Source organism: Apteryx mantelli, chromosome 8 (assembly GCF_036417845.1).
Source record: "Apteryx mantelli isolate bAptMan1 chromosome 8, bAptMan1.hap1, whole genome shotgun sequence".
Classification (NCBI taxonomy): domain Eukaryota; kingdom Metazoa; phylum Chordata; class Aves; order Apterygiformes; family Apterygidae; genus Apteryx; species Apteryx mantelli.
Genome location: NC_089985.1, coordinates 12,001,403 through 12,021,738, shown reverse-complemented (window position 1 = coordinate 12,021,738; position 20,336 = coordinate 12,001,403). Strand labels below are relative to the sequence as shown.

Here is a 20,336-nt window from a genome sequence, read left to right as displayed (position 1 = left end):
CAAGAGCTGCCACGTGCACAAAGGCCGACGCTGCGCACAGAGGAAAGGCCAGGATGGGTTAGATAAACTTCTTAGCTAAGCTGAGGTCTTCTGCCTAAAGGAATAAAGAAAAGGAGAGTTAGACAGCTGGACTGCTCACCCAGCCCAGCCTACACAGTTGTGTTGGAACAACCGCAGATCTAAGAAAATACTGTTCGGACCCATGCAATGATAGTGTTGCTGTGGACACTGTCATTCCTCAGATGTGGAATGAGCTTCAGTGCATCCCAACTGCCTTCTCCCACTGTCCACAGTCTGTTTCCATATGTTTCCCTCTAGACTCTTTGGGCTTTCCCGTGCCTGAGAGACCACTGTCTCTTTAGCAGTCACCTTCCTCTGGGCTGGCTCTGAGTAAACAGATGCAATGTGAGCTACAGCTAAAGTTTCCCTAGTTGCAGGCAAGAACTGAGGCCCTTAGTCCTTTGACTATTCTGGTATATCAAAGTCCACCCATCACTCATGTGAACAGAAGCGGTGGGTTTTGGGCACCTCTGAATGTCAGGTCTAGTTTAGAGGTCAGGATGCAAGGTCAGATTTATTTTTTTCCTCTCTTTGCTTCCTCCTGTCAGTCACTCCACTGACTGTGGATCTGCTGGTACCTATGGTACAAGTTCAAGGAGGGCAGCAAGGCAGAGATGTCTTTACTCTGGTTCCGTCCTCGGTTCTGCTTGGAGATTGTGGGGGCCAGCCAGCATCCTGCACAGACCCACGCAGTTGCCTTTAGATTTTAGAGAAGAGTCATTGCCCCCCTGCCTCCTGGTGCTTGTGGCCAGTGTGAGCTGCCCTAGCAGTTACCCACCTGCGCTGCAGGACAGGAAAAGCAGACGTGCCAGGCAACGGCCCTTTCTGGAGACTTTCATTTAAAGCTGAGAAAAACAAAAGGTGCAAACTCCCCATCACGGGCTGGCGGAAGAGAGCCCTGAAAGCCCAGCTCCCTTCCCTGGAGCGGGACTGGAGAGGGGGAATGCTGGTTTCTGCAGCTACTCACCCTTCTGCTTCTTGGACAGCTCCTTTTTCTTCTGAGCCTGCGGCAGCAGGACCTGGATCCCGTTCAGCAGCGTGAACTGAATGATCGGGCACTCGCCTCGTGAGGAGAAGAGGAAGCGGCAGGGTCAGTAAGTGGGTGAGCCCCGGAGAGCCTGCTCCCTCGCTCCGCTGGCTGCAGCGAGGGCCCCTTCAGCTCCCCCGGACGAGGCAGAGGGCAGTGGGATGCCTTCTCCCCTTCAGATGAAATGGCATTTGGAGAGACAGGGACACGCGTGTACCCAGCTGCCCCCCATGCACGGATGTGCCCCCAGCCCTGCTCAGCTTTGTGCCCGTGGGGGTGGCTCCTCCCGAGAGGAGTACTGTGCCCACGCACATTAAACGTGGGGTTCAGGTAACACATCCAGTCGCCGCAGGGAATAGCCCCTCTGCTCACTGCCAGCGATATAAAGCCACAAACAGTGCCACAGTGACACCTGGTGACCAGCTGGAAGATGAATTCAAGGGTGGCATCCTATTAACTGTGTGCGTACTGCTCTCCCAGGCAGGAAGAGCGGTGCCCTGCCCAGCTTCTGTGCAAAGGACCAGCCCTCAACAGACAAATCACCTCCTCAAGCCTCAACAGACAAAAGCAAGACACGGGCAATAAGAGGACTTTTCTGGAATTAATAGATATTTTCCCTAGCAATTTTTGTGCCTTATAAAGACAACATAACCAATTTTACCTAGCTGAAAAGCAAGCTCCTTAGAGGTCAGAAAAGCAAGATTCTTAGATAAAGTTATCTGTAAAAGTGTGATAAGGTTCAGACAAGTCTTCCAAGCAAAGAGTGGCACATGCATCAGTGCAGTCACAAGCAGCAGCTATTTTTGGATTGCATGTTGATTGGCTTTGCTTCTGGTAGACAACAGGGATTCTGCAATCGGAGCTGGCCTGCAGGTTGGCAGGTGACACAAAGCAGATGCCAGTCCGTGCTGTATCCCGCAGCTAACTTGGCTCTCCCATGCAAAGGCATGACAGCAACTGTTCTTCTCAATTAGCTAGGCTGAATATGAGAGTGACACAGGATAGGGCAGCAGAAATAATAGGTCTGAGAGATTACATGTCTCTTTCCATGACATACCAATGGAGGCTGATGGACTTTTATCCACCTCTGGCTTTGGTTATTTATCCCTGTCAGGGAGCAGGTGCCACAAGGAATTGTGGCTAGGGGACAAGAGGTTGTTCCAGGGACATTCACTGCAGGATTAAATTCACTGTGAGAAGGTTCACATTCCCATCTCAACATCTTCCTGTGCTGTCTCTCCAGAGCAACATTTAAGTGCAGGCTGATTGGTATTTACCCTCTGAGGCTTTGTGTAGTTAAACACAGGCTGCGGTGCTTGGGCAGCGTTGTCACTGTGTGAATGGTTGTCAGGGTTTGCACGGACTGAATCTCTCTCTCCATTGGTTTCCTGAAGACCTTGACAAATGCTTGTTTATTACCCCAGAAAACGCAACGGATAGCTCCTGTGTAAGGTGACAGTTCTGGCTTGTTGCTTGCTAAGAATACATGTCTGATGGGTGAGATCTGTCTCTTCTGGAGGTCAGTGGTGCAATGAGGTTTTACATTAAAGCAGCTATGATTTAGATGGCCCTAGAAGTGCAGTGGGGAAGGCAGGGGTAATTATTTGTTAGTCTAGTTGGGAAGTAAGGGATTTGTTTTAGGAATAATACGGTTTTGTGTTTTGCCTCAGCTGCCATTTACTTCTTGGGTCAATATGTCTTGCTGTGTACCTCAGCACAGAAACTATATCAAGCCGCTGTACAAAGTGGAGACTCACGCTGAACATCTTTTATCGAGGGGAAAACTCAAGGTGTGAGAGTGGTTTAAGCTAATGGACTTGTCTTTGCAATTACAATGAGGGAGGGAAACACAACCACTGGGATCCATTGCCCTAGCTCAGATGATGAGCAGTGACTCAAGCATCTGGCTGTTCATATCTAAGATTTACAAGTGTTTTGACCAAAACTTGATAGTACTAAATTACAGGGAGCAGAACACAAGATATTTGACCATTCTACCATCGAAGCAAGATTAGCATGTGCCTATTTTGATTAAAGGGAAAATGAAAAATCAATTAGATGCTTTCCAGATGAATATTCAGTTAAGAATCCAAGTTATTAGGTAGAATGACAGCACTTAATACTACTTTCTTTGTGTTTTTCACAGTTTAGCATTCTTTAGTATGTTGAAAGTAAATAACTGGATGAGGAGGCAAAAATTCTCTTTTCCCTCAGGTATTAGCCTCTACTCTAGCCAGTCCATGTAGGACCTGCCAGTCTACTATCTAGTGAGCGTCCCCTCAAATCCTAAAGAAACCTTGTCTCCATTCTAGCTGTTCAAAGCATCCCCAATGTAATGCTGCTAAGTCTGGCGTATGGCTGCTTGATTCTGGGCAGCCTCTTCTCTTTTTCCTGCTCCCATCTGATTTGCAGTCTGAAAGATTGGTTGATTAAATTTCTGTTTTAGAGCAGTGAGTATTTTTAACTTGTTTTTTGAAGTAAACAAGAGTTATGCAATTGTTCTTTTCTCATGAATTCTCTGCACCCACTTCCCTATTCTCCAAAAAAATTTCTAAACCCATTGGGCAACTTTGACTGAATTTGACAGGTGGGAATGGTTCCAAGGATGCTCCATTCTCCAACAGGCCTGCACCACGTACAGCCTCAAAGCTGTGTGAAGTGGCAGAGCACACTGCGCAGTGCTGGCATGGCCATAATGTCGTTATTGCTTGGTCAGCTGGCTGGTCAGACGTTTTGGGGGATGTGAGGTTTGAGAGTATTTCGGTGAAAATTCGTGTGGGACCAAACTGGGGAAGAGAGGCTCAAGTATATTTCAACTCAGTGGCAAGACTCGGTCAGGCTTTTTTGGTTTTTCTCTGAGAATTACTCCCCCCCCCCCCCCCATTTTCTGGAAACGGTCCCTAGGTAGGGGTACTAGAGCAACAGTTTGACCATCAGGTCTATGTCCTACAAGCAGCTTGTATGTCATGAAAGAAGCACCAAGCACAAATGAATAGCAGCAATAAGGCTGTTTCCAGCACTGGAAGGAGTTTAGCTCTTATAGGGGGATCCACAGCTGAAGTCTTTGTGGACTTTGGATTCCATGAACCTTTGTGAAACACCAGAAAGTTAGGTCTGGAAACCTCTGCTTTGGAAGGACAGGACTGAGAGGACAAATGTGGTGCAGGGGGAACAGGCACTCAGCTTACCTGTACTGTAGATGACAGGTGATTTGGAGGAGGTTTTTTTAATGGGCAAAGAGATTGTTGTCCTTTTTTTCTGGGGGACCCGGAAGCCCTTCATTGCCTTCCTGATGCAGAACCTGCACAAGAAATACTAAAGTCAAAGACAGCAAACCTCCAAGCAGATATCTACAGCTGAGCTCCTCACGAGTGTGTCTCATCTGCATCTACATTGTGTCAGAATATGTTGCTGGATAAAGAGGCTGGCATCCACACAACCTCTACCAATTCTAGGAAGTGGGATAGGTACCTTTTCCAGAAGTGCATCAGGATGGGGAAGATAACAATTGTGGCCCCGTAGTAGAGGCTGCGGTCCAGTATCTTCTTGGAAGATAAACTCCAGATTAAATCTTTCTGTGCTTCAGAAATGTTCACCTGGCCACAGAAGAGAACTCACTTAACCAAAGCAGTTTGTGGCACTCTTGGGACCCCAGAGGTATGATGTTCTTCCTGACTGCATTACATTTCAGGAGCGTCCAAGAAGAAACCAGTTACGTCCTGGCTGATTGTCCTGAATACAAGGGCTGATCTTACCGTGCTGTGCTTTCCAAAGGGAACTTTGGCAGAGCCATGGCTATGCTGTGGGGTAAGAGGTGGCTGCAGTGCGGTGGGGAGGGGATCACAGTGACATTGACATCTGTGGACTGAAAGGAATGAATCAGAGTGCAATGCTTGTCCTGGTGCCTCAGCCCTGGCTGGAAGGGAGGTGTCTCCATGCCCACACTTGTTCTGAATGGGTCTGGGTCAAGTGTCAGCGTGGGTCTCGAGATGGATGAGTCCCCTTCCCACAGAGCCCAAGCAGAAGTCCCTAGCCCTTAGAGCATGTCCTGAAATTTCAGAGCATGCTTGGCTAGAGCAGATTCAAACCTCTGTCCGGTTCCTCTTTCCCCCCATCTGCTGGCAGCTGCTCTGCGATGTTCTTGAGCAATGAACAGAGAGCAGCCTCCAGGCTTCCTGGGTGGGTCCCAGCTTCTTACCCGCAGTTTGGGGGGAATATCAGAGTCGAGGAAGAGATCGCTGATGATGGCGACTTTGTTTTTGAGAAAGGCAACTTCCTGGTCTTGGTGCTTGCTGCAGTCCACTAGAGCTTTAGCTGAATCAGCCAGCTTGGAAAACCTGTGAAGACGTGTTTGTGTCCTGCTCTGAGAAAAGTGCTCTCACTGCTAGGCTAGAGTCATGCTCTTGCTTAGTTCAGTGTTTACTGGGCCAGAAAAAGCAATCCACAAAGTGTGGAACAGTTCAACAGGAGGGATGAAAAGCCACTTCCCTCTTCTAATGCCCTCCTAGTCACAGCATTTGCTTAGGGGATGTAATATTTCTTCATCTTCAGGAAGAGAAGGGAATTGAAACCTGGTCTCATGCACATGGGTGAGTGTAATAACTGCTAAGCTATTGTGCATTGGCCACAGCTTGCTTTTATAGGTTTGCCACAGGACCAGAAGAGGTCAATGGAGAAATGCCACAATTGGCATGTCAAGAAAGGCTTAGGTAAAACATTAGATTGCTTGGGACTGTTATATCAGAGATGCTTTTAAGGTACACAAACAGAAACTCTTTCTGGCTGAAATGGAGGCCTCTTCGGGGCTCTAGGGCAGGTGAACATGGGCAGGCTAGATATAGACACCTATGGGGGTGAAACTTTGGTTGTGTCTTATGCTGCAGGGTGATGTTCAGATACAAACCTTGCATAGAGGTGCTGATAGGAGTTTAGGTGTGGCAGTGCAGACCTTAGTGCGTGCTAATGAATCACTGATTCGGGCTTTATCCCCTGCCATGGGACAGGCACTACCTGAAGGATGGGTTTGGGTCCTGAGCCAAAGGAGACTTGGTGGTACCTGAGAACCTGGTGGAAAGGAGGACTTACTTGTCAATCTCCAGATAAAAGTGGAGATCATTGACGAGGAAGTTGACAGTAATGAGCCGGTTCTTAAAGAGACGACGTTTCACTAGTACCATCTCCTTGTCCTGTGGAATGCTGGCAGAGGTCATATGTGAGTGGGAAGTGCCCGTGGCGCTGCTGCTCTGTGTTGAGTTGATGGGCAAGTCTGAGAGGGGAGAAGAACTGTTGTATCTTGCTTCTTCCAGCACTGGGTTTGAGGCCAACTGGGCATTTGATCCTGAGGAATCCTGATTTTTCTCACCTCACCTGTGCTTGCTTTTCCTATATGCAAATAATTTGCTGAGGCTGTTTCTACCTAGGTAGACTACAGACTTCCTGCAGCGTGTAGGACTCTCCAGGGAATTCAGACCCATTCAGTGTCCAGCCCTCCCCCTAGCTTTGTAATCTCCTCCCTCCATCCTCCTGTTTATACCCCTGAAGTGCTTATGTTCATTGTTTTCATGGAGGATGATCACAGTAGGTTAGATAAAGTCTGTTTGTCTGCCTAACATATTGGATATGCTATATCCTGCCTCCAACAGAGGCCACAAGCAGATAACTAGGAAAATGGAAAGGGAAAACAGCTGTTACTTCCCCCATATACAATACTCTCCAGGTTCCAAATATTCATACCCAGGGGCTTCTTGAGCTAGTTGGGGTTTCTGTTTATTTAGCAGCTTTAGTGAATTTATTTTCTACCAGCTTTTCCAGTCTTCTCTTAAACCTGCATAAAATTTCAGGATCTGTATCCTTTGGCAAATCGTTCATAGGCCAGCTACCTGTTGCATGAAAAAACATCTCCTTTTGTTTATTTCAAGCCTGTCTCACTGTAGCTTCACTTAGTGCCTCCCAGTTCTTGGGAAAGGGATGCAAACTGCTGCATTTGCATTATGTGTGAGAGCTGTGCAACAGCATCATTGCATGGACTTAGAGAAATGAGGGGCAGCAGGTGTGGCCCTAGCATCAGAAAGCCAGCTGTTGCATGAACATGTATGTGTGTTTTGTGAGAAGTTCTGGGCCTCATCTCCTGACTCCAGCACCCAAGTGTCAGTGTCCCTGGAGTGCCTGGAAGAGGATGGCCACTTTCTAAGCTAGCATTGGATGCCTAAGAGCACTGGGGTTAGGTGTCAAGGGTCAGCCTAAACGCCTACCTGCAGAACTACTCACCTAGGAGGGACAACCCCATTTTGTACCTTTTCTCCATCCTCTTTTCCATCCTCTGCTCACTCGGAGCAGATTCCTGCACAGCAATATCAGTCATCCCGAGACACCTGCTTTTCTGGCTCTTTATATGCCGCCAACAGAGGACATGGGGATGAGAGATGAGCCATGAGCTTCCTCTGTTTACCTTTCCTAAACCCAGGGCTGTCTTGGGGAGGGAGCAGAGGGGGGTGGCAGGAGTCTAGACATACTTTCCTTTCGATTTCCTACTTCCTTCCGGAGAAAGTCCTCAAACTCCGCACGGGCTCTTTCGTTGTTCATTTCTCTCCGGAACTTGCAGATGCTCTTGACGCAGCCGCGAATGGCTTCCCAGGCCCTCCTCTGCGGAGACACGGCACAGCCTGCGTCAGCCCACGCCAGAGCCCCGTGGGAACCCAGGCAGTGGAGGACCGAAGCGCGATCTCGTGGCAGTAGCGATGCAGCTTGTTCCCAGGGAGAGTGGGGCTGGGGCAGAGCCCTTCCTGCTCAGACCTGCCACCGTGAACTCAAGCACCAGAGCTCAGTCCTGGAAGTGCAGTTTGTGACCCAGCCATCAGCTTTGCATTTCAGTATTTCTGGGTTTCCCTCAGGACTTCAGGACTCTGAGTTTCACAGGAGTTATTGTGAATCAATTGGCAAGTCCTGACTAAATCTAGTCACTTCTGTCTGGAGCAGGACTCCAGTTCCACACCAGAGCTCCCAAGATTAAAGGTTTAGCTAGCGTCTGCCTTTTTGCAACCCTCCGGGTGCCTTGCAAGTTTGATACCCCCCACCCCTTAAGTGACTGCCACTTGTTCAGCAACATCTTCTCTCTTTCTTGCCTGCGCAACAGCCCTAGCCTTCCAGGAGAGAGTCTTTCCTTACCAGATCGTCCCTCTTGAAGTTTCCCATCCCATGCTGCAAAGGAAGGTGAGGCTTACAGATATTGTCCGGGGGGAACAGGTCCTGGTAATCCATAAACCTGCCAGATGGGGATCAGAGAGAGAACATGAATGGCAGCCAGACACACCAGCAGGACGATGGCTTGGGAGGTTGGTAGAAGGGCAGCTATGGTGGGGAGCACCTGACGGGGATCTCCAGGCTTATGTGGCTTGAGGTCCCACAGGACTTTTGTTCATGGAAGAGGCTGCAGGAAGAAACTTGGGACTGGATCCCTTCCCTTGGTCTCTGCTGTTGCAGGCAGCAGGTTTGGGAGTGTTCACCCTGCTTATCTGTAGCATGTCCCCTCCTCCAACACAGGATCCTGAAGCACAGCAACGATTTGGTCCTTATGGGACAAAAACCTGCTGTCCTTGCACAGGTAAATCCATCACCAGCTTCAATAACAGCTATATTAGTGTGAGGGCCTGGCTTGGATTTGGACACACTGGCTGACACTTAATATGGAAATATGTAACAGTCACTGCCTGTCACTTAGGGGGTCCCATAGGAAGAATCCCCAATTTGGGAACCAGCCTTGCGCAGCCTGAACCAGGTGCTCACCATCGTTCTTCCATTGCTTTCTGGACAAAGGTCTGTGCTGTGATCAGCATGGCAGGGCTGACTACTTTGGCCTCACTTATTTCTCTGATGATAGAAGCACAGCAGTCCAGCAGCTCCTCTGAAAGAGATGTGCAGTCACTGCCTGCCCGCTGCTGCCAACCGCTCCTGAACCACCAGGAAAACACTCTTCCTGTCCTTACATCTGCAAGTGGTACCCTGCTCTGTCTCTCCCTGCTCTATCTGCTGTTTGCTGAACTTGGTTGTCTCATCCTTTTTCCTTTTTATACCATGCTAATTGCACACTTCAGGAGTGAAGCATCTAAAAGAGCATCTAAAGGAGACAAGGCAGGGAAGAGCTATTTCTGCCACTGCAGGAATTACAGGTTGCGGCTCTCGGAAGATGCTGTCAAAGAAGTAGATTGGCTTCCTAGAAATATAAGTGGAGTGGAAGGTCTGAGCAAACACGTACCCCACTGGACAGGGAAGGGAGAATTGGCAGGTGCCTGCATCCAGTTCAGGGAAAAAAGGCCCCCACCGTGACTCGAGTAAAGCACAGGGTGGGAGGGTGCATACCTGCTGGGATTTTGGCATGGAAGTAGGTTCTGACAATGTTGTTAATGAGGATGCGTTGCCTCTTGGGGTTGGTCTCTACAGCCTGCTTTTCCACAGCCAGCCAGAAGCTCAGTGGCCCATCTGTGTTGTGCTCCTTGAGGAAGTGCTTGAAGAACTCCAAATGGTCAGGATTGCGCAATACTTCCATGAAGTGCCTGCAGAGGAGGATACACCAGGAGAGATGCTCTCTGTGCTGCCAGTGCCATGGAAAATAGCCAGGACCTGTAGGCCTGCTTCTCCAATGAGAGAGACTCCTGAAGAAGAGATAGAAACTTGTGGACCAGTGCGGTACATAATCTGTGAAGCAGATGGACTAGCAAAGGTACTGGCAGAGCATAGCCTCTCGTCTGCCTTGCCCATCCACTGAGCCATTGGGAATCCAGGGTGGGATTCTCCTAACAAGCTGCTTTTTTTTTTATGGTAGGTGCACCCAACCAACAGCTTTGCTGCTATGTGTGCAGAGGAGCTGATCTCGGTCAGAACAGGAGTCTTTAACCAGAGAACTAAGGAGGAGACAGGACTTCAGCTCTGCGCTGGAGACCTCAGAACCTGCAAATGGACCAGGGCAGCTATACAGAGACCACAGGGAGGAGGAAGGTAAGGATGGGATACCATGAGGAAGGACCGGTGGGAAGAGGAGGACGTAGTGCTTCCCTGTCATACTTGCTGAGAATGAGCAGGAATTTACTACTGGATGGTAGAGGGCTTTATGGGACATCTTCACAGTCAGCAAGGACAGGGATTTAAGTTCAGTCATGGGTAATCTTCAAACACTTTGGAGTTTGGGAGTTGCCTGGCTGTAGTATAAGTGGCACGTCAGAGAGTGATCTAGGATCAAGTTCATAAGACATGCACAAGATGTGGGCAGTAAATCTGTCCTATAGGGTGTGGGGTGTGTTAAAACATTTTCTCCTTTCCCCTCTTCCCCAGTAGCCCTACAGTTTAGACCCACAGGTCACCCATATCTACATCTGAGAGAGCCCAACTCTGAAGCAGGGAGCAGTGACACTACAGGAAAGTACTGAGAAAAATCTCCCTGAGAGAGTGGAAATGTCAGAAAATAGCAAAGCCCTGTGTTGTAAAATGCCAGACCTGGGTCTTGCAGCTGGCTTCTCTAATATGACAACAGTGGACTTCGGCATGTTTATTTTGGTTCTGCTCACAGGAAAGGTCCTCTTCTTTTCATGGTTGAGGTCAAAGGCTGTTGAGACAGAACAGATTTGGCCCTTTCCTCAGATCACTGCTAGAGCCTGCTCACAACTGTCATCAGGACAGAGAACCGAAAAGAAGCCCAGGCTGCCTCCAGAACCACCGTGCTGATGTCTGCATGGTGAAGCCAGCTCAGGATACGCTGGATGCTGTGGGAATTCTCCACCTCTGCATGGTTCGATTTCCTCAGTGTCTGCTTCAGAGAAGCCCTACCATTCCCACCCTCTCTGGCTGGATTTACATCCTGAAGGACATGCCTTTCAAGGGTGGCTAGACCTCTTTCCTTCTGGAGACGTTCTCCCAGATGATGGGATGCAAGTGGGGAAGATCCCTGCTTGTCCCTGTCTCCTTAGGGTACGCTGGGGCACCTTCAAGGGTGTGCCAATTGTGAGCCTGCCCTGGTTCTAGCTCGCCCAGACTCGACTCACCAAGTGATGGAAATTTGAGACAGAAAAGCTTGTAATTCTCGCTTAGCAGATCCATAGCCAGCAAGGGATTCTTAACAGCCAGTTCATCAAACGTCATCTTCTGGAAATCTGTGTAAGATAAAGGAGAGAAGAAGGGATGGATCCAATGTTTATTCCTCCTGGCTAAGACAGCCCATCAGCACTTACTCAGAGTGCTGTATTGTAATCACTACTCACCCTTTTTTCCTTCTCTGTCCTGTTCCCATCATTTACTAATGACACTGCGTTTCTCAGATATGACCAAGACCCTACAAATTACCCAAGAGTTGCAACAGGTGGCTGCTGTCACTCTCAGTGCACTGGCAGGTACCCAGAAAGTTGGTGTCGTTCTCCAAAGATGATGGGGGAAGACAAAGCTGAAGTTTTACAGCAGTGTGGTCAGCCCCAGGGGCCCCAGGAGCAGGTCAGGGTGTGGAAGTGTGGTGACAGTGGATGTTCCTGGCTTTGAGTTTCATTTTCTCTCTGCTGTAGCCTCCATTTGACCTGGTGACCGAGGCTGGTGCAGGGATGTGCCATGTGCTGCTTCTGGTGCTGACAAGAGGGAACTTGGTCCACAGGTCATTGCCAAAGCTTGGATTACAGCTCATGGCTCCCAGATACCCTGTCCCAACCTGCTCCATGTTCTCCATATACCGCCAACAGAACAGCCATGTGCCAGAACTTTTCTGTTAGTGGCACTGGTCAATATGGAGGCATGAACTACGCTTTGTCCGTCTGAGTCAATCTCAGTCCCGGAAGACATTCAGATACTGCTCTTACCGATTCTGCACACCGGAGGTTCCAGCTCCACCTGGATTGAGCCCCCTTTCCGAAGGTCCTGAGTGGCAATTAATTGCCAGTGCTCAGAGGAGAGATTTTCCAGGTCCCTCATGCCATACAGGGCTTGGCTCAACTTCAAGGATTCATTTATCCGCTTGATTAGGAGGAAATGTTCATCTTTCCCAACAGTGCGTCCTTGCATCTCGAGCATCAGGAAACTGCTCTGTGGAGACTACAGCAAGAAGAGCAGAGGGTGATTACACAGAGCCCACACGCCATCTGAGGAACTGCTCCAGCGTTGCAGTTGATAGCCTAGCTGGATTTTGGGTGTCCTGTATGTTACAGAAAAAAATCAAGCCTGAACATTTTCAAGGCTATATAGTGTTAAGAGGGGCAGGCAGAGTTCAGATGGTAGCTGATGCTCTGTCTGGATGCTCTGGATGCCAATGCTCAGTTTATTATTTTCTTATGCCAGTAGTGCATGGAAATCCATATTGTAAACTGCTGTATAAGGAGACTTAGGCACTGTATAGTCTAAATAACCCATCTACTTCTTCCAGAAAACAGGTGTGTGGGGGGGGTGAGAAGTGTTATCTCATTTTATACATAGAGAATTTCACTGCAGACCGTGTGGTTGCCCAAGGTCATGTATAGAGTCTGTGGTTCACTGCAACTCAGACACCACCATCCACAGCATTCCTGGCCACAGGACTTTCACAGTTGAAGGAGCTCACCTAGTGTACCTTACTCTGTCAGGCAGAAAAAAATTCCTCCAAGAAAACAGCTGATGACTAGGATATACTCTGAAACAGCCCTAATTACATTTTATTAGGCAGTGGAATACAAATCTACCCAAGTTGCATCTTCACTCTGTCTTTAAGCCGCCTGGAAGAAATCTATGTGAGTACAAAGCTCAGCACAGGCCTTAAACCTGATTATGCAGCTGTTCAAAGCTGGCTCAAGTCTACCTGCGGCTGGAACATACAAGGGTGTGCAGCAGGTTCCCCAGGTAGATCAGACAGAAAAAGGCTACAGCTTTCCTGAAGAGGCCAACAGCCAGCCAAGAGGGCCGAAAACAACTGAGAAGGTGTCAGCAGCAGGCAGGTAACCTCACGTGCCCTTTGGGTTGGCTGCTTTCCCTGCGATGGGCTCTGGCCCTGGGGGTGCCCCCCTCCCTCCCTGCCGCAGCCAGACTGTGCTGCTGAGACCCTCCTGCAGGTTTTGGCCCTTCACCACTGGCGAGCACTTGGCATGACTCACCAAGCAGCGGGGTAAGAGCAGCCCTTTTCTGATTGAGTTACATGCTGCTGAGAGCGAGCACCAAAAATAACCCTGCTAAGCCCCTGAGCAATTCCACTGCCATCAGAGCAGTGAAACCCACAATGAGTTTGGCCTAGGGCATGGTGCCCTGCAGGTAGCATGGCCTCGGCACCTGCTGAAGTGCTAATTGCACTCCCAGACCTGGTCTGTGCTCTGAAAAGTAATTTCCTTGCTAAAGGATGCTTAAAAACCTGGGCAGCTAATTAACTTACAACCAAGAGAATTTAATGAAGCAGGGTCAGGAGCTGACAGATGCTAAGTGGCATTTCTGTAAGCACTTAGTTCTCCCTGACTGAGATGCCTAGATCTCTCCGCAAGCCAGGTCTTTGGGCATTAACCCTGACTAACCCTGCTGGCTGATGTGCAGACACTGGCTGCAGTGAGCAAAGCTGCCTGTGCAGGTTCTGCAGGGACCCTGAGTAGGTGGGATGCTCTGGGGTTTCTGTCTGTGAGGAGGTTTCATGGTGTAAGGCTCGCATTCAGGGTGCTGAGAAATATGAAACCGTAGTGGAATTTCTAGTGCCAGGAAGCGAAATAGTTTGGAAGATGAGTGCTTATGTGACTCTGCTTTCTTAAACCACTCCTTTACACAGTGGAAAAAATATGTGGAAAACTTGAGTGCGATTGAATCATAGGCCAAAATGCTGCATGCCCTCTTTCCCCGGCATGTTGACCAGGCACCGCTTCTGGGACAGGGCCGTATGCATGTGTGTCTGCCCATGAGTCAGCCTTACAGCAGTATTTACTGTAGGCAAGGAAAAAAGGGGCAGAGTTTCTTCCCAGAAGTGTTTTGCCTGTGAAACAGTTACGTGCCTGTGACACGGGACTGCAGCTGCTGAGTTATGGGAAGTTGTGGTGGAGGAGCCAAGGAACGTTGCTCTGGGGAGCTGGAAAAGGGCAGATTCTGCCTTGCTCCCATGCCCAGGCAGCAGCAGCATGGCAGCACGGACACCATGGGGTGCAGGACCACTGCAGCGGCAGGCCTTTCCCTCCCATCCCTCTTGTCTCCTTTTGAGACCCCACTGGTTCCTGCATGCCCCGCAAGGACCCCCCCCCCGCCTCCACCATGTCCCCTTTACCACAAACTGAAGGAACGTCTCGTCATCTTCAGCCAGAAATTCATCATAGAAGACCTCGAGCACCTGAGGAGGAGGAGGAGGCAAGGTGGGCTATCAGTAGCACGTGCTTGTGAGCCAGCCGGCGAGGGGCACGCAGCGAGGGAGCGTGGGGCTGGGAGTGGGCTCCCGCAGCCCTGCTCCCCTTCTGCCACCGGGCGCCGCAAGGGCAGAACAGAGCGGGGCTCACCGCTGCTGCCTCCATGGCTCCCCATCCCACCATACCCTCTGTTTTGGGGCTGCCCAGCAACGCCTGGGTTGTAAATGCTTTTTAATCACGTTGTGCTGGAACCGGTGACTCGGATGGAAAAGCACTGCTGCTGTACCATGATCCCCAGGCCCTTGGCTTGTGTGTCTAATGACTGAGGTCACTGGCTGCTAAATGACTGCTTCTTCTCCGGTCCACAGCCTAGCAAACCACTGGGGATGCTCCTCTCCGCTGATCTGTCATGCATTGGTTACTGGTTCTAAGCAGAAGGTGACTTTTGACTAAAAGCTTTTACCTTCCTGATTTTTCTTCTCCATTTTCCTTTCTGTGCCCCATTTCTGAACTTGAGCACCTATCTTCTTAAACAGCCCCAAAGTCCTCCCACCAACCCAGGGAGGTGAACGCCAGTAGTACAGCTCAGCCTGAGCACCGCCAGTGCCACTCCGTACCTTGCAAATCTCCTCCTGGGCTTTGAATATCCAGGGAATGCCTTCTCCAGAAGGCAGGTGGTCCTGCAAGTTCCTGAGAGTCCTCATCTCCAGGGGAAGATGCTGAACAGAGCCTTTTTCCAGGTAAGTCTTGCATATCCTCACCCCTATCAAATGGCGCAGCAAGAAACTGCCTTCTCCGCTGCAGCCCAGCACCACGCACAGAAAATCCTCAAGGTCATGCCACAGGTCCAGGAGACAAGTCTCCACGGGTCGCCTCCTGCGCTTCAAGAACTCCCTGAAGGGCTGTCCTGCACAGCCCTCAGCACTCAGGGCCCAAGCAAGGAAGCTTAAGGAGGAAGAGGACTTGACTGGCCTTTTCAGGGCTAGCAGGGATGGCGGCTGGACAACCGGTGTAGAGAAAAGCATGTCAGAGAGCAATTGCTCTTCACAGAGCTCTTCCGGTTGAAGGAAGTGCTCTATGTCAGGGCAACAGCTTTTGGGAGAGGTCTCTCCTCTTTTGTCTCCAAAGGCAGTGTTTGCAGGATGCTCTGACTGCTGAGGAATCAGCTCCAAAGTATCCTCATCCAGATATGATTTCTCTGTGTCTGAACTACACATGGTCCTGGCTGGCCCCGGCTTTTTTTGTGATTGCCCCCCAAAACTCCTGAGCATCTTCATTTCTTGGGTCCCTCTTCCCTCTTTGATGAGAGTCCAGATCTCCTCTTTGGCCTTTTTGCTGCAGTAGGGCCCTGACAAAGCCTGGCTCTTTTTAATATGCATTGTAAAGAGACGACTGAAAGAGCCTGTGGACTCCTGTGAGTCGGCCTGTAATCGTTCCTGATATTCCTGCAGAAGAGGCCAGCACGATTCCTCTTTCTCCATGCTCAGCTTGCAGTGAATGAAAAAGTTAGGGAGCCAGTAATTCTGAATCTTAAGCAGGGCCAGTGCCTGCATCTTGCTTAGGGTCTCCCTCCTGGTGCCAATGGGCTGCATGCGCCACTCTGTGGTTTTCTGCACTGGCTCTGAAATGGACACAGAGGATTATGCTGGGGGCAGCCCCATCCAGACCTGTTTGTGCCAGTGGAGCTCCCCAGCCAAGCAGTATTGGTGATGGTATCCCATCTCTGCAAGGGAGCTGTAGGAAGGCTGGGAGCAGCCAGAAAAAGGTCAGACCCGCTGAAAGGGCACTGCTCATCACCGGCTCTGATGCTTCTTACCAACGGGTGTCCTGCAGAGAGCGACAACTCTGGAGCCTTCCCGCAGGTGGGTGGCCTTCAGCGCGTGGAGCAAGGACAAGTAGAGCTTTCTCTGTGTGGCATCTGACTTGTCGAGCCCCAGGAGCCTTTCAGTTGTGAGCCAGAACTTGGTTAGTTCTTCCCCTGTGGATCAGACAGAGACAGAGGGAGGGGGCTGGAGGGAGTCCCTGAAAGCCTTGCTGATGAGCAAAGTATCCCTTGTTTTAAAGCTGAGGGAGCAGTACAGAGAGGAGCCAGGGCTACGCCTCTCCCTGGCTTGCAGTACCCAAGCTGCAGCTCTGCTGTTGGTTTGCCTTCCAGAGCGGTGTCTAAGATGATAGTTTCTTGTGTCTCACCAGTGCTTATCCAGTCCACCAGCTCTGTGCTAGTATCCTGCTGGGGAGATCACCAGCGGCTCACTGAGCAAGGGCTGGGAGAGCACCCCGTGCCTACCTGCCAGTCCGTGGACAAAGGCCCGAAAGCGCCACATGCCCCGGCTCCCACTGATGCACTTTTCGAGCAGCCACTGGTCAGCGCTCTGCCAGTTCAGCAGTTTTGCTGTTGGAGAGAGAGTGCAGAGCACAGCGTCGCAAGGGTGCATGCAGGGACAGCCCCTGAGAAAGTCCCCCAGCCCCACCAGCATCCTCCAGTGCCCCCCTGATGCAGCCTGCTGGAGGGAGCAGTGCTACAAGCCGGGAGCCCAGTGAATCACATGGAAAATGCGAGTTTTGAGCAGGGTTGTGGTTACAAGATGCAGTGGGAGCTGCTCATGCCCATGATAACCTGCCAGCTACTCCATCCTGCCTCTTCCCCCTGCAAATTTCCATCTTTTTTGCCTGCACTTGGGACTTCCTCTCAGACTCCTTCATCTTGATGTTAAACCCAGCTGGAGAAGCAGCAGCAAAGTATTCAGGAAAAGCAAAGAAGCAAGCCTTTGGGCCTTGATAATAAATTGCTGCTTTTCCTGAAATGACTTACTGAGTCTAAGCCTTTGCTTAACATCGTAACTTGATGGGTAGCTGTAACCATGCTTACTTGAGTTGCAGCAGACTTTTTGGGGCAAGTCTCCGAGCATGATTCAAGTTTTCTGTCCACAGGACAGCCCATGGGAGAGGCCAGCAGGGTATTTTACCAGCATAGGACACACCAGACAAGAGGAGCATAATCCAATGAAGTGCTGAAGCTCTGGCTACCTTGCCTGTTAGCAAACTGGAAATGCCATAATCTCAGCTTACCACCTGTAGATAGCCTCTGACAATATCATACTCTAGCTTCCCCATGTACTGGAAAGACGAGCTGAATTTGGGCTGAAATCCTTCTCTACTTGTGAAGAGATCGGAGAGGACTGCTGTGAACAAGCGGGCCAGAGTCTTCCACCTGCCAGTCCCTGCGGCCCCACTGCTGCAGCAGAGAGATGAGCTTCGATTTAAGGACCCTGGGGTTATGCCCACAGTGACAGCTCAGTGTGGGTCTAAAAGTGCTCTCCAGACCTGCTTCGCCCATGAACCACGGGGGAAATCCTGTGGCTGATGTTAAGCAGCTATTGCAGCTCACCTCCACGAAGTGAGTGAACCTGCACTAATGGGAACAGGGCTGAGGGGTAAAGCCCCATCAGTCCTTGGCAAGCCTGCCCTAGGAGCTGCTGTGTCCCTAAAATGGGACCCACAGTGCCTTTTTACCCTTGCGCTTCGGAGGTCGCCCCTCTCTCCGAAGCGTGTCTCGGAAGCAGAGCTGCAGCACGCGCTTACGTTGCGTCCCGCTGCGCTCAGCAGGCACCAGACGGCGACAGCCACGGCGAAAGGAAGTCCCGTTCGGCGGCGAAGCCGCCCCGTGCGTGGTTGCTCTGATTTCCTCAGTGTCGTTATGACTCACCTGCTTCCTCCGACCGAATGAAACTGAGTAGCTTCTGGCAGAGGACGAAGTGAAGGCACAAGCTGGATTTGCAGAAGTGAGGCAGCCGGTGCTTTTCCAACCAAGTCAGTAAACCCGGGAGACTGGGATCCTGCATCGCACCCGCACCCCGAGGAAAGGAGGAGGCTGTGAGAAAGGAGCTATCTCCTGCCTAAGGATTAGGGGTGAGTAATGGGCCCGTGCCACGGGGGGAAGTAGGCAGGCGTGGTACCCTGCTGCTAAACAGCAGTGCAAGACATCCCCTGCACTGGAGAAAGATGGGGACGTTTGAGCTATCGCTTCTGCCTGGGTCCCCAGAGGCTGACGCCAGCTCTGCCTGGAAACCCACTGCCTGTTAGACCTGGGATTGCAGGTTTCCCTACAGGGCTGCTTTTCTGTGCAGCCTGCCTCTTTCCCAGGAGCCCAGGCAGGAGGGAACGGCGGCTTTCAGACAGCGAGGAGAGATGCAGGCTCCCTTTTGCTAGGGGAGGTGAGCACAGCAAGCCATGCCTGTGGCCATGGGAAAGAGGGACACCTGGGTGGGGGCTGAGCCACTTTGAGGGTTGATAGGACTTTGCTCCTCGTGACGTAAGGGGAACCCTGGACACAAGGTGCCTCCTTCCCTGCTGCCTCACACATGCACTCCTTGAGCTCCAGCCATCAATGTCTACTGAGTGCTGGACTGACCCCATAGGCTGCCCACTGCCAGGGCCTTAAATTGCTTCTACTCCTCCTGGAGCTCAGAAGGAATGTGATGCTTGGGTTTGAAATAATCCCTGGCTGCACAGGCAGGAGAGAGACAGAGTCGTCTCAGCAATGAGAAACTGGCTTTTTGTCTCTCCCCTTCACTGCCTGGTGCCCTTTCCCACCTCCTTCCTCACCCCTCCTCCTCCCCTGCAGGATCCCTGCCTCATGACGGGGGTATCTTCTCACCAGGTGGCTTGGTAGCTCTGGCCAGAGGTCCCACTGGCCAGTGCTGCTGATGTAAATGGGTGTCTGGCCAAAAATCTGTATCAAAAGAAAAGGGGAGAGCTGAAAGAGATGAAGGTTGACAGGGGAGCCTAGATCCCAGCTACTCTAGTTAGTCCTCCATAAGGAGAAGGGCATCATCTTCCCTTTTAGACCTCTGTCTCCACTACCTCTTCCAAGCTGAGTGCCTCAGATTTTCCTGGTTCACCAGCCTGAAAGTGGTGCATCCCCAAATTTCCTGGGGCCTCTAACACTACAGAAGCCTGAAAATTCACCTGAGAAAGGTTCGGAAAGGTGCTGGGCTTTATGGGAGGAGTGAACTTACGGGAAGGTTCAGAAATGTGTTGAAAAAGTCGACAAAAACATCATCTTGCAGTAGAACCCCCATGTTCGTAGAGGCTATGGTTGCTAGGGGAGGAAGAGAAAATTACCTGGGGTTTGTTGCCAGGCATGACAGAAACGCGAACCAAAAGAGTTTTGAGAAGCTGGAATAAGGGGATATGTGGTATGGGTTTGCCCTGTGCACACAGGGGACGATTTGGATCTGAGGCAGCCCCTGAAATGCTTTAGCTCAAACTGCATCAGCTCCAGGCTTTACTCCACTGTAAGCCAGAGGGTGCCCAATAGGATTATTTAGAAAGTGTAAAGCTGCTCTCTCAGAAAAACATCAGTGGGACAGGATAAAGAAGGCACCGTGGCTGGGAGGAGAGGAGCTGTGCTCCTCTATCCTTACCCAGACCCCAGGAGCAACCCCACCAGTGCGACGAGGCAATGGTTGTTGTGCTTTGGTGCAGCTGCTCCAGCCTCTCTGCCTTGGCATGCTGATGTCCTGAGGGCTCCTCTTCAGGTGGTAGTAGGCTCAGAGAAATCACCAAGCATTATTAGGCTGGAGGCAGACTATGGCTCTGGTTAGGGTGACAGTGACTCACTGCAGACACCCTGTCTCCCCAGGATCTCAAAGCCAGGGTTAGTAGTACCCAAGACTTCCTGCTATCCTGTGAAGTTTTATTCACTTCTGAGTGATTGGATGTGAGGGGGCAGATTGGCATGCAAAGGCTGCAGCCTACTGGTGGAAGGATGCCCTTGAAAATGCCCACCTTGGTGAAGGCACAGAGCATAGCTGTGTCACCGACAGGACATAGGTTTCTGAATCCTAGGACTTGACTTTTCCCTGCTGGGATGGGCTTGGAGAAACCAAAGCCTCCAGGAAAGGTAACTCACCGGTGGCCGTCATGTTGCCATGCCCAGGGGA

At 50.7% G+C, this 20,336-nt stretch overlaps 1 protein-coding gene across 1 annotated transcript; it reads right to left on the bottom strand.

Annotated features, from left to right (window-relative positions):
• Window positions 1–604: 604 nt before the first annotated feature.
• Window positions 605–20,318, bottom strand: RGSL1 (regulator of G protein signaling like 1). Its single transcript, XM_067300637.1, has 21 exons — window positions 20,306–20,318; window positions 19,410–19,492; window positions 19,049–19,123; window positions 18,098–18,227; window positions 16,679–16,783; window positions 16,208–16,369; window positions 15,009–16,006; window positions 14,316–14,378; window positions 11,917–12,148; window positions 11,119–11,226; window positions 10,574–10,682; window positions 9,443–9,735; window positions 8,870–8,987; window positions 8,252–8,348; window positions 7,600–7,729; window positions 6,173–6,353; window positions 5,286–5,424; window positions 4,559–4,683; window positions 4,276–4,388; window positions 1,028–1,147; window positions 605–735 (listed from the first exon to the last, which is right to left on the bottom strand). Exons 1-21 carry the CDS (start codon window positions 20,316–20,318, stop codon window positions 605–607), a joined length of 3,525 nt encoding a protein of 1,174 aa, XP_067156738.1.
• Between the last annotated feature and the right edge of the window lie 18 nt (window positions 20,319–20,336).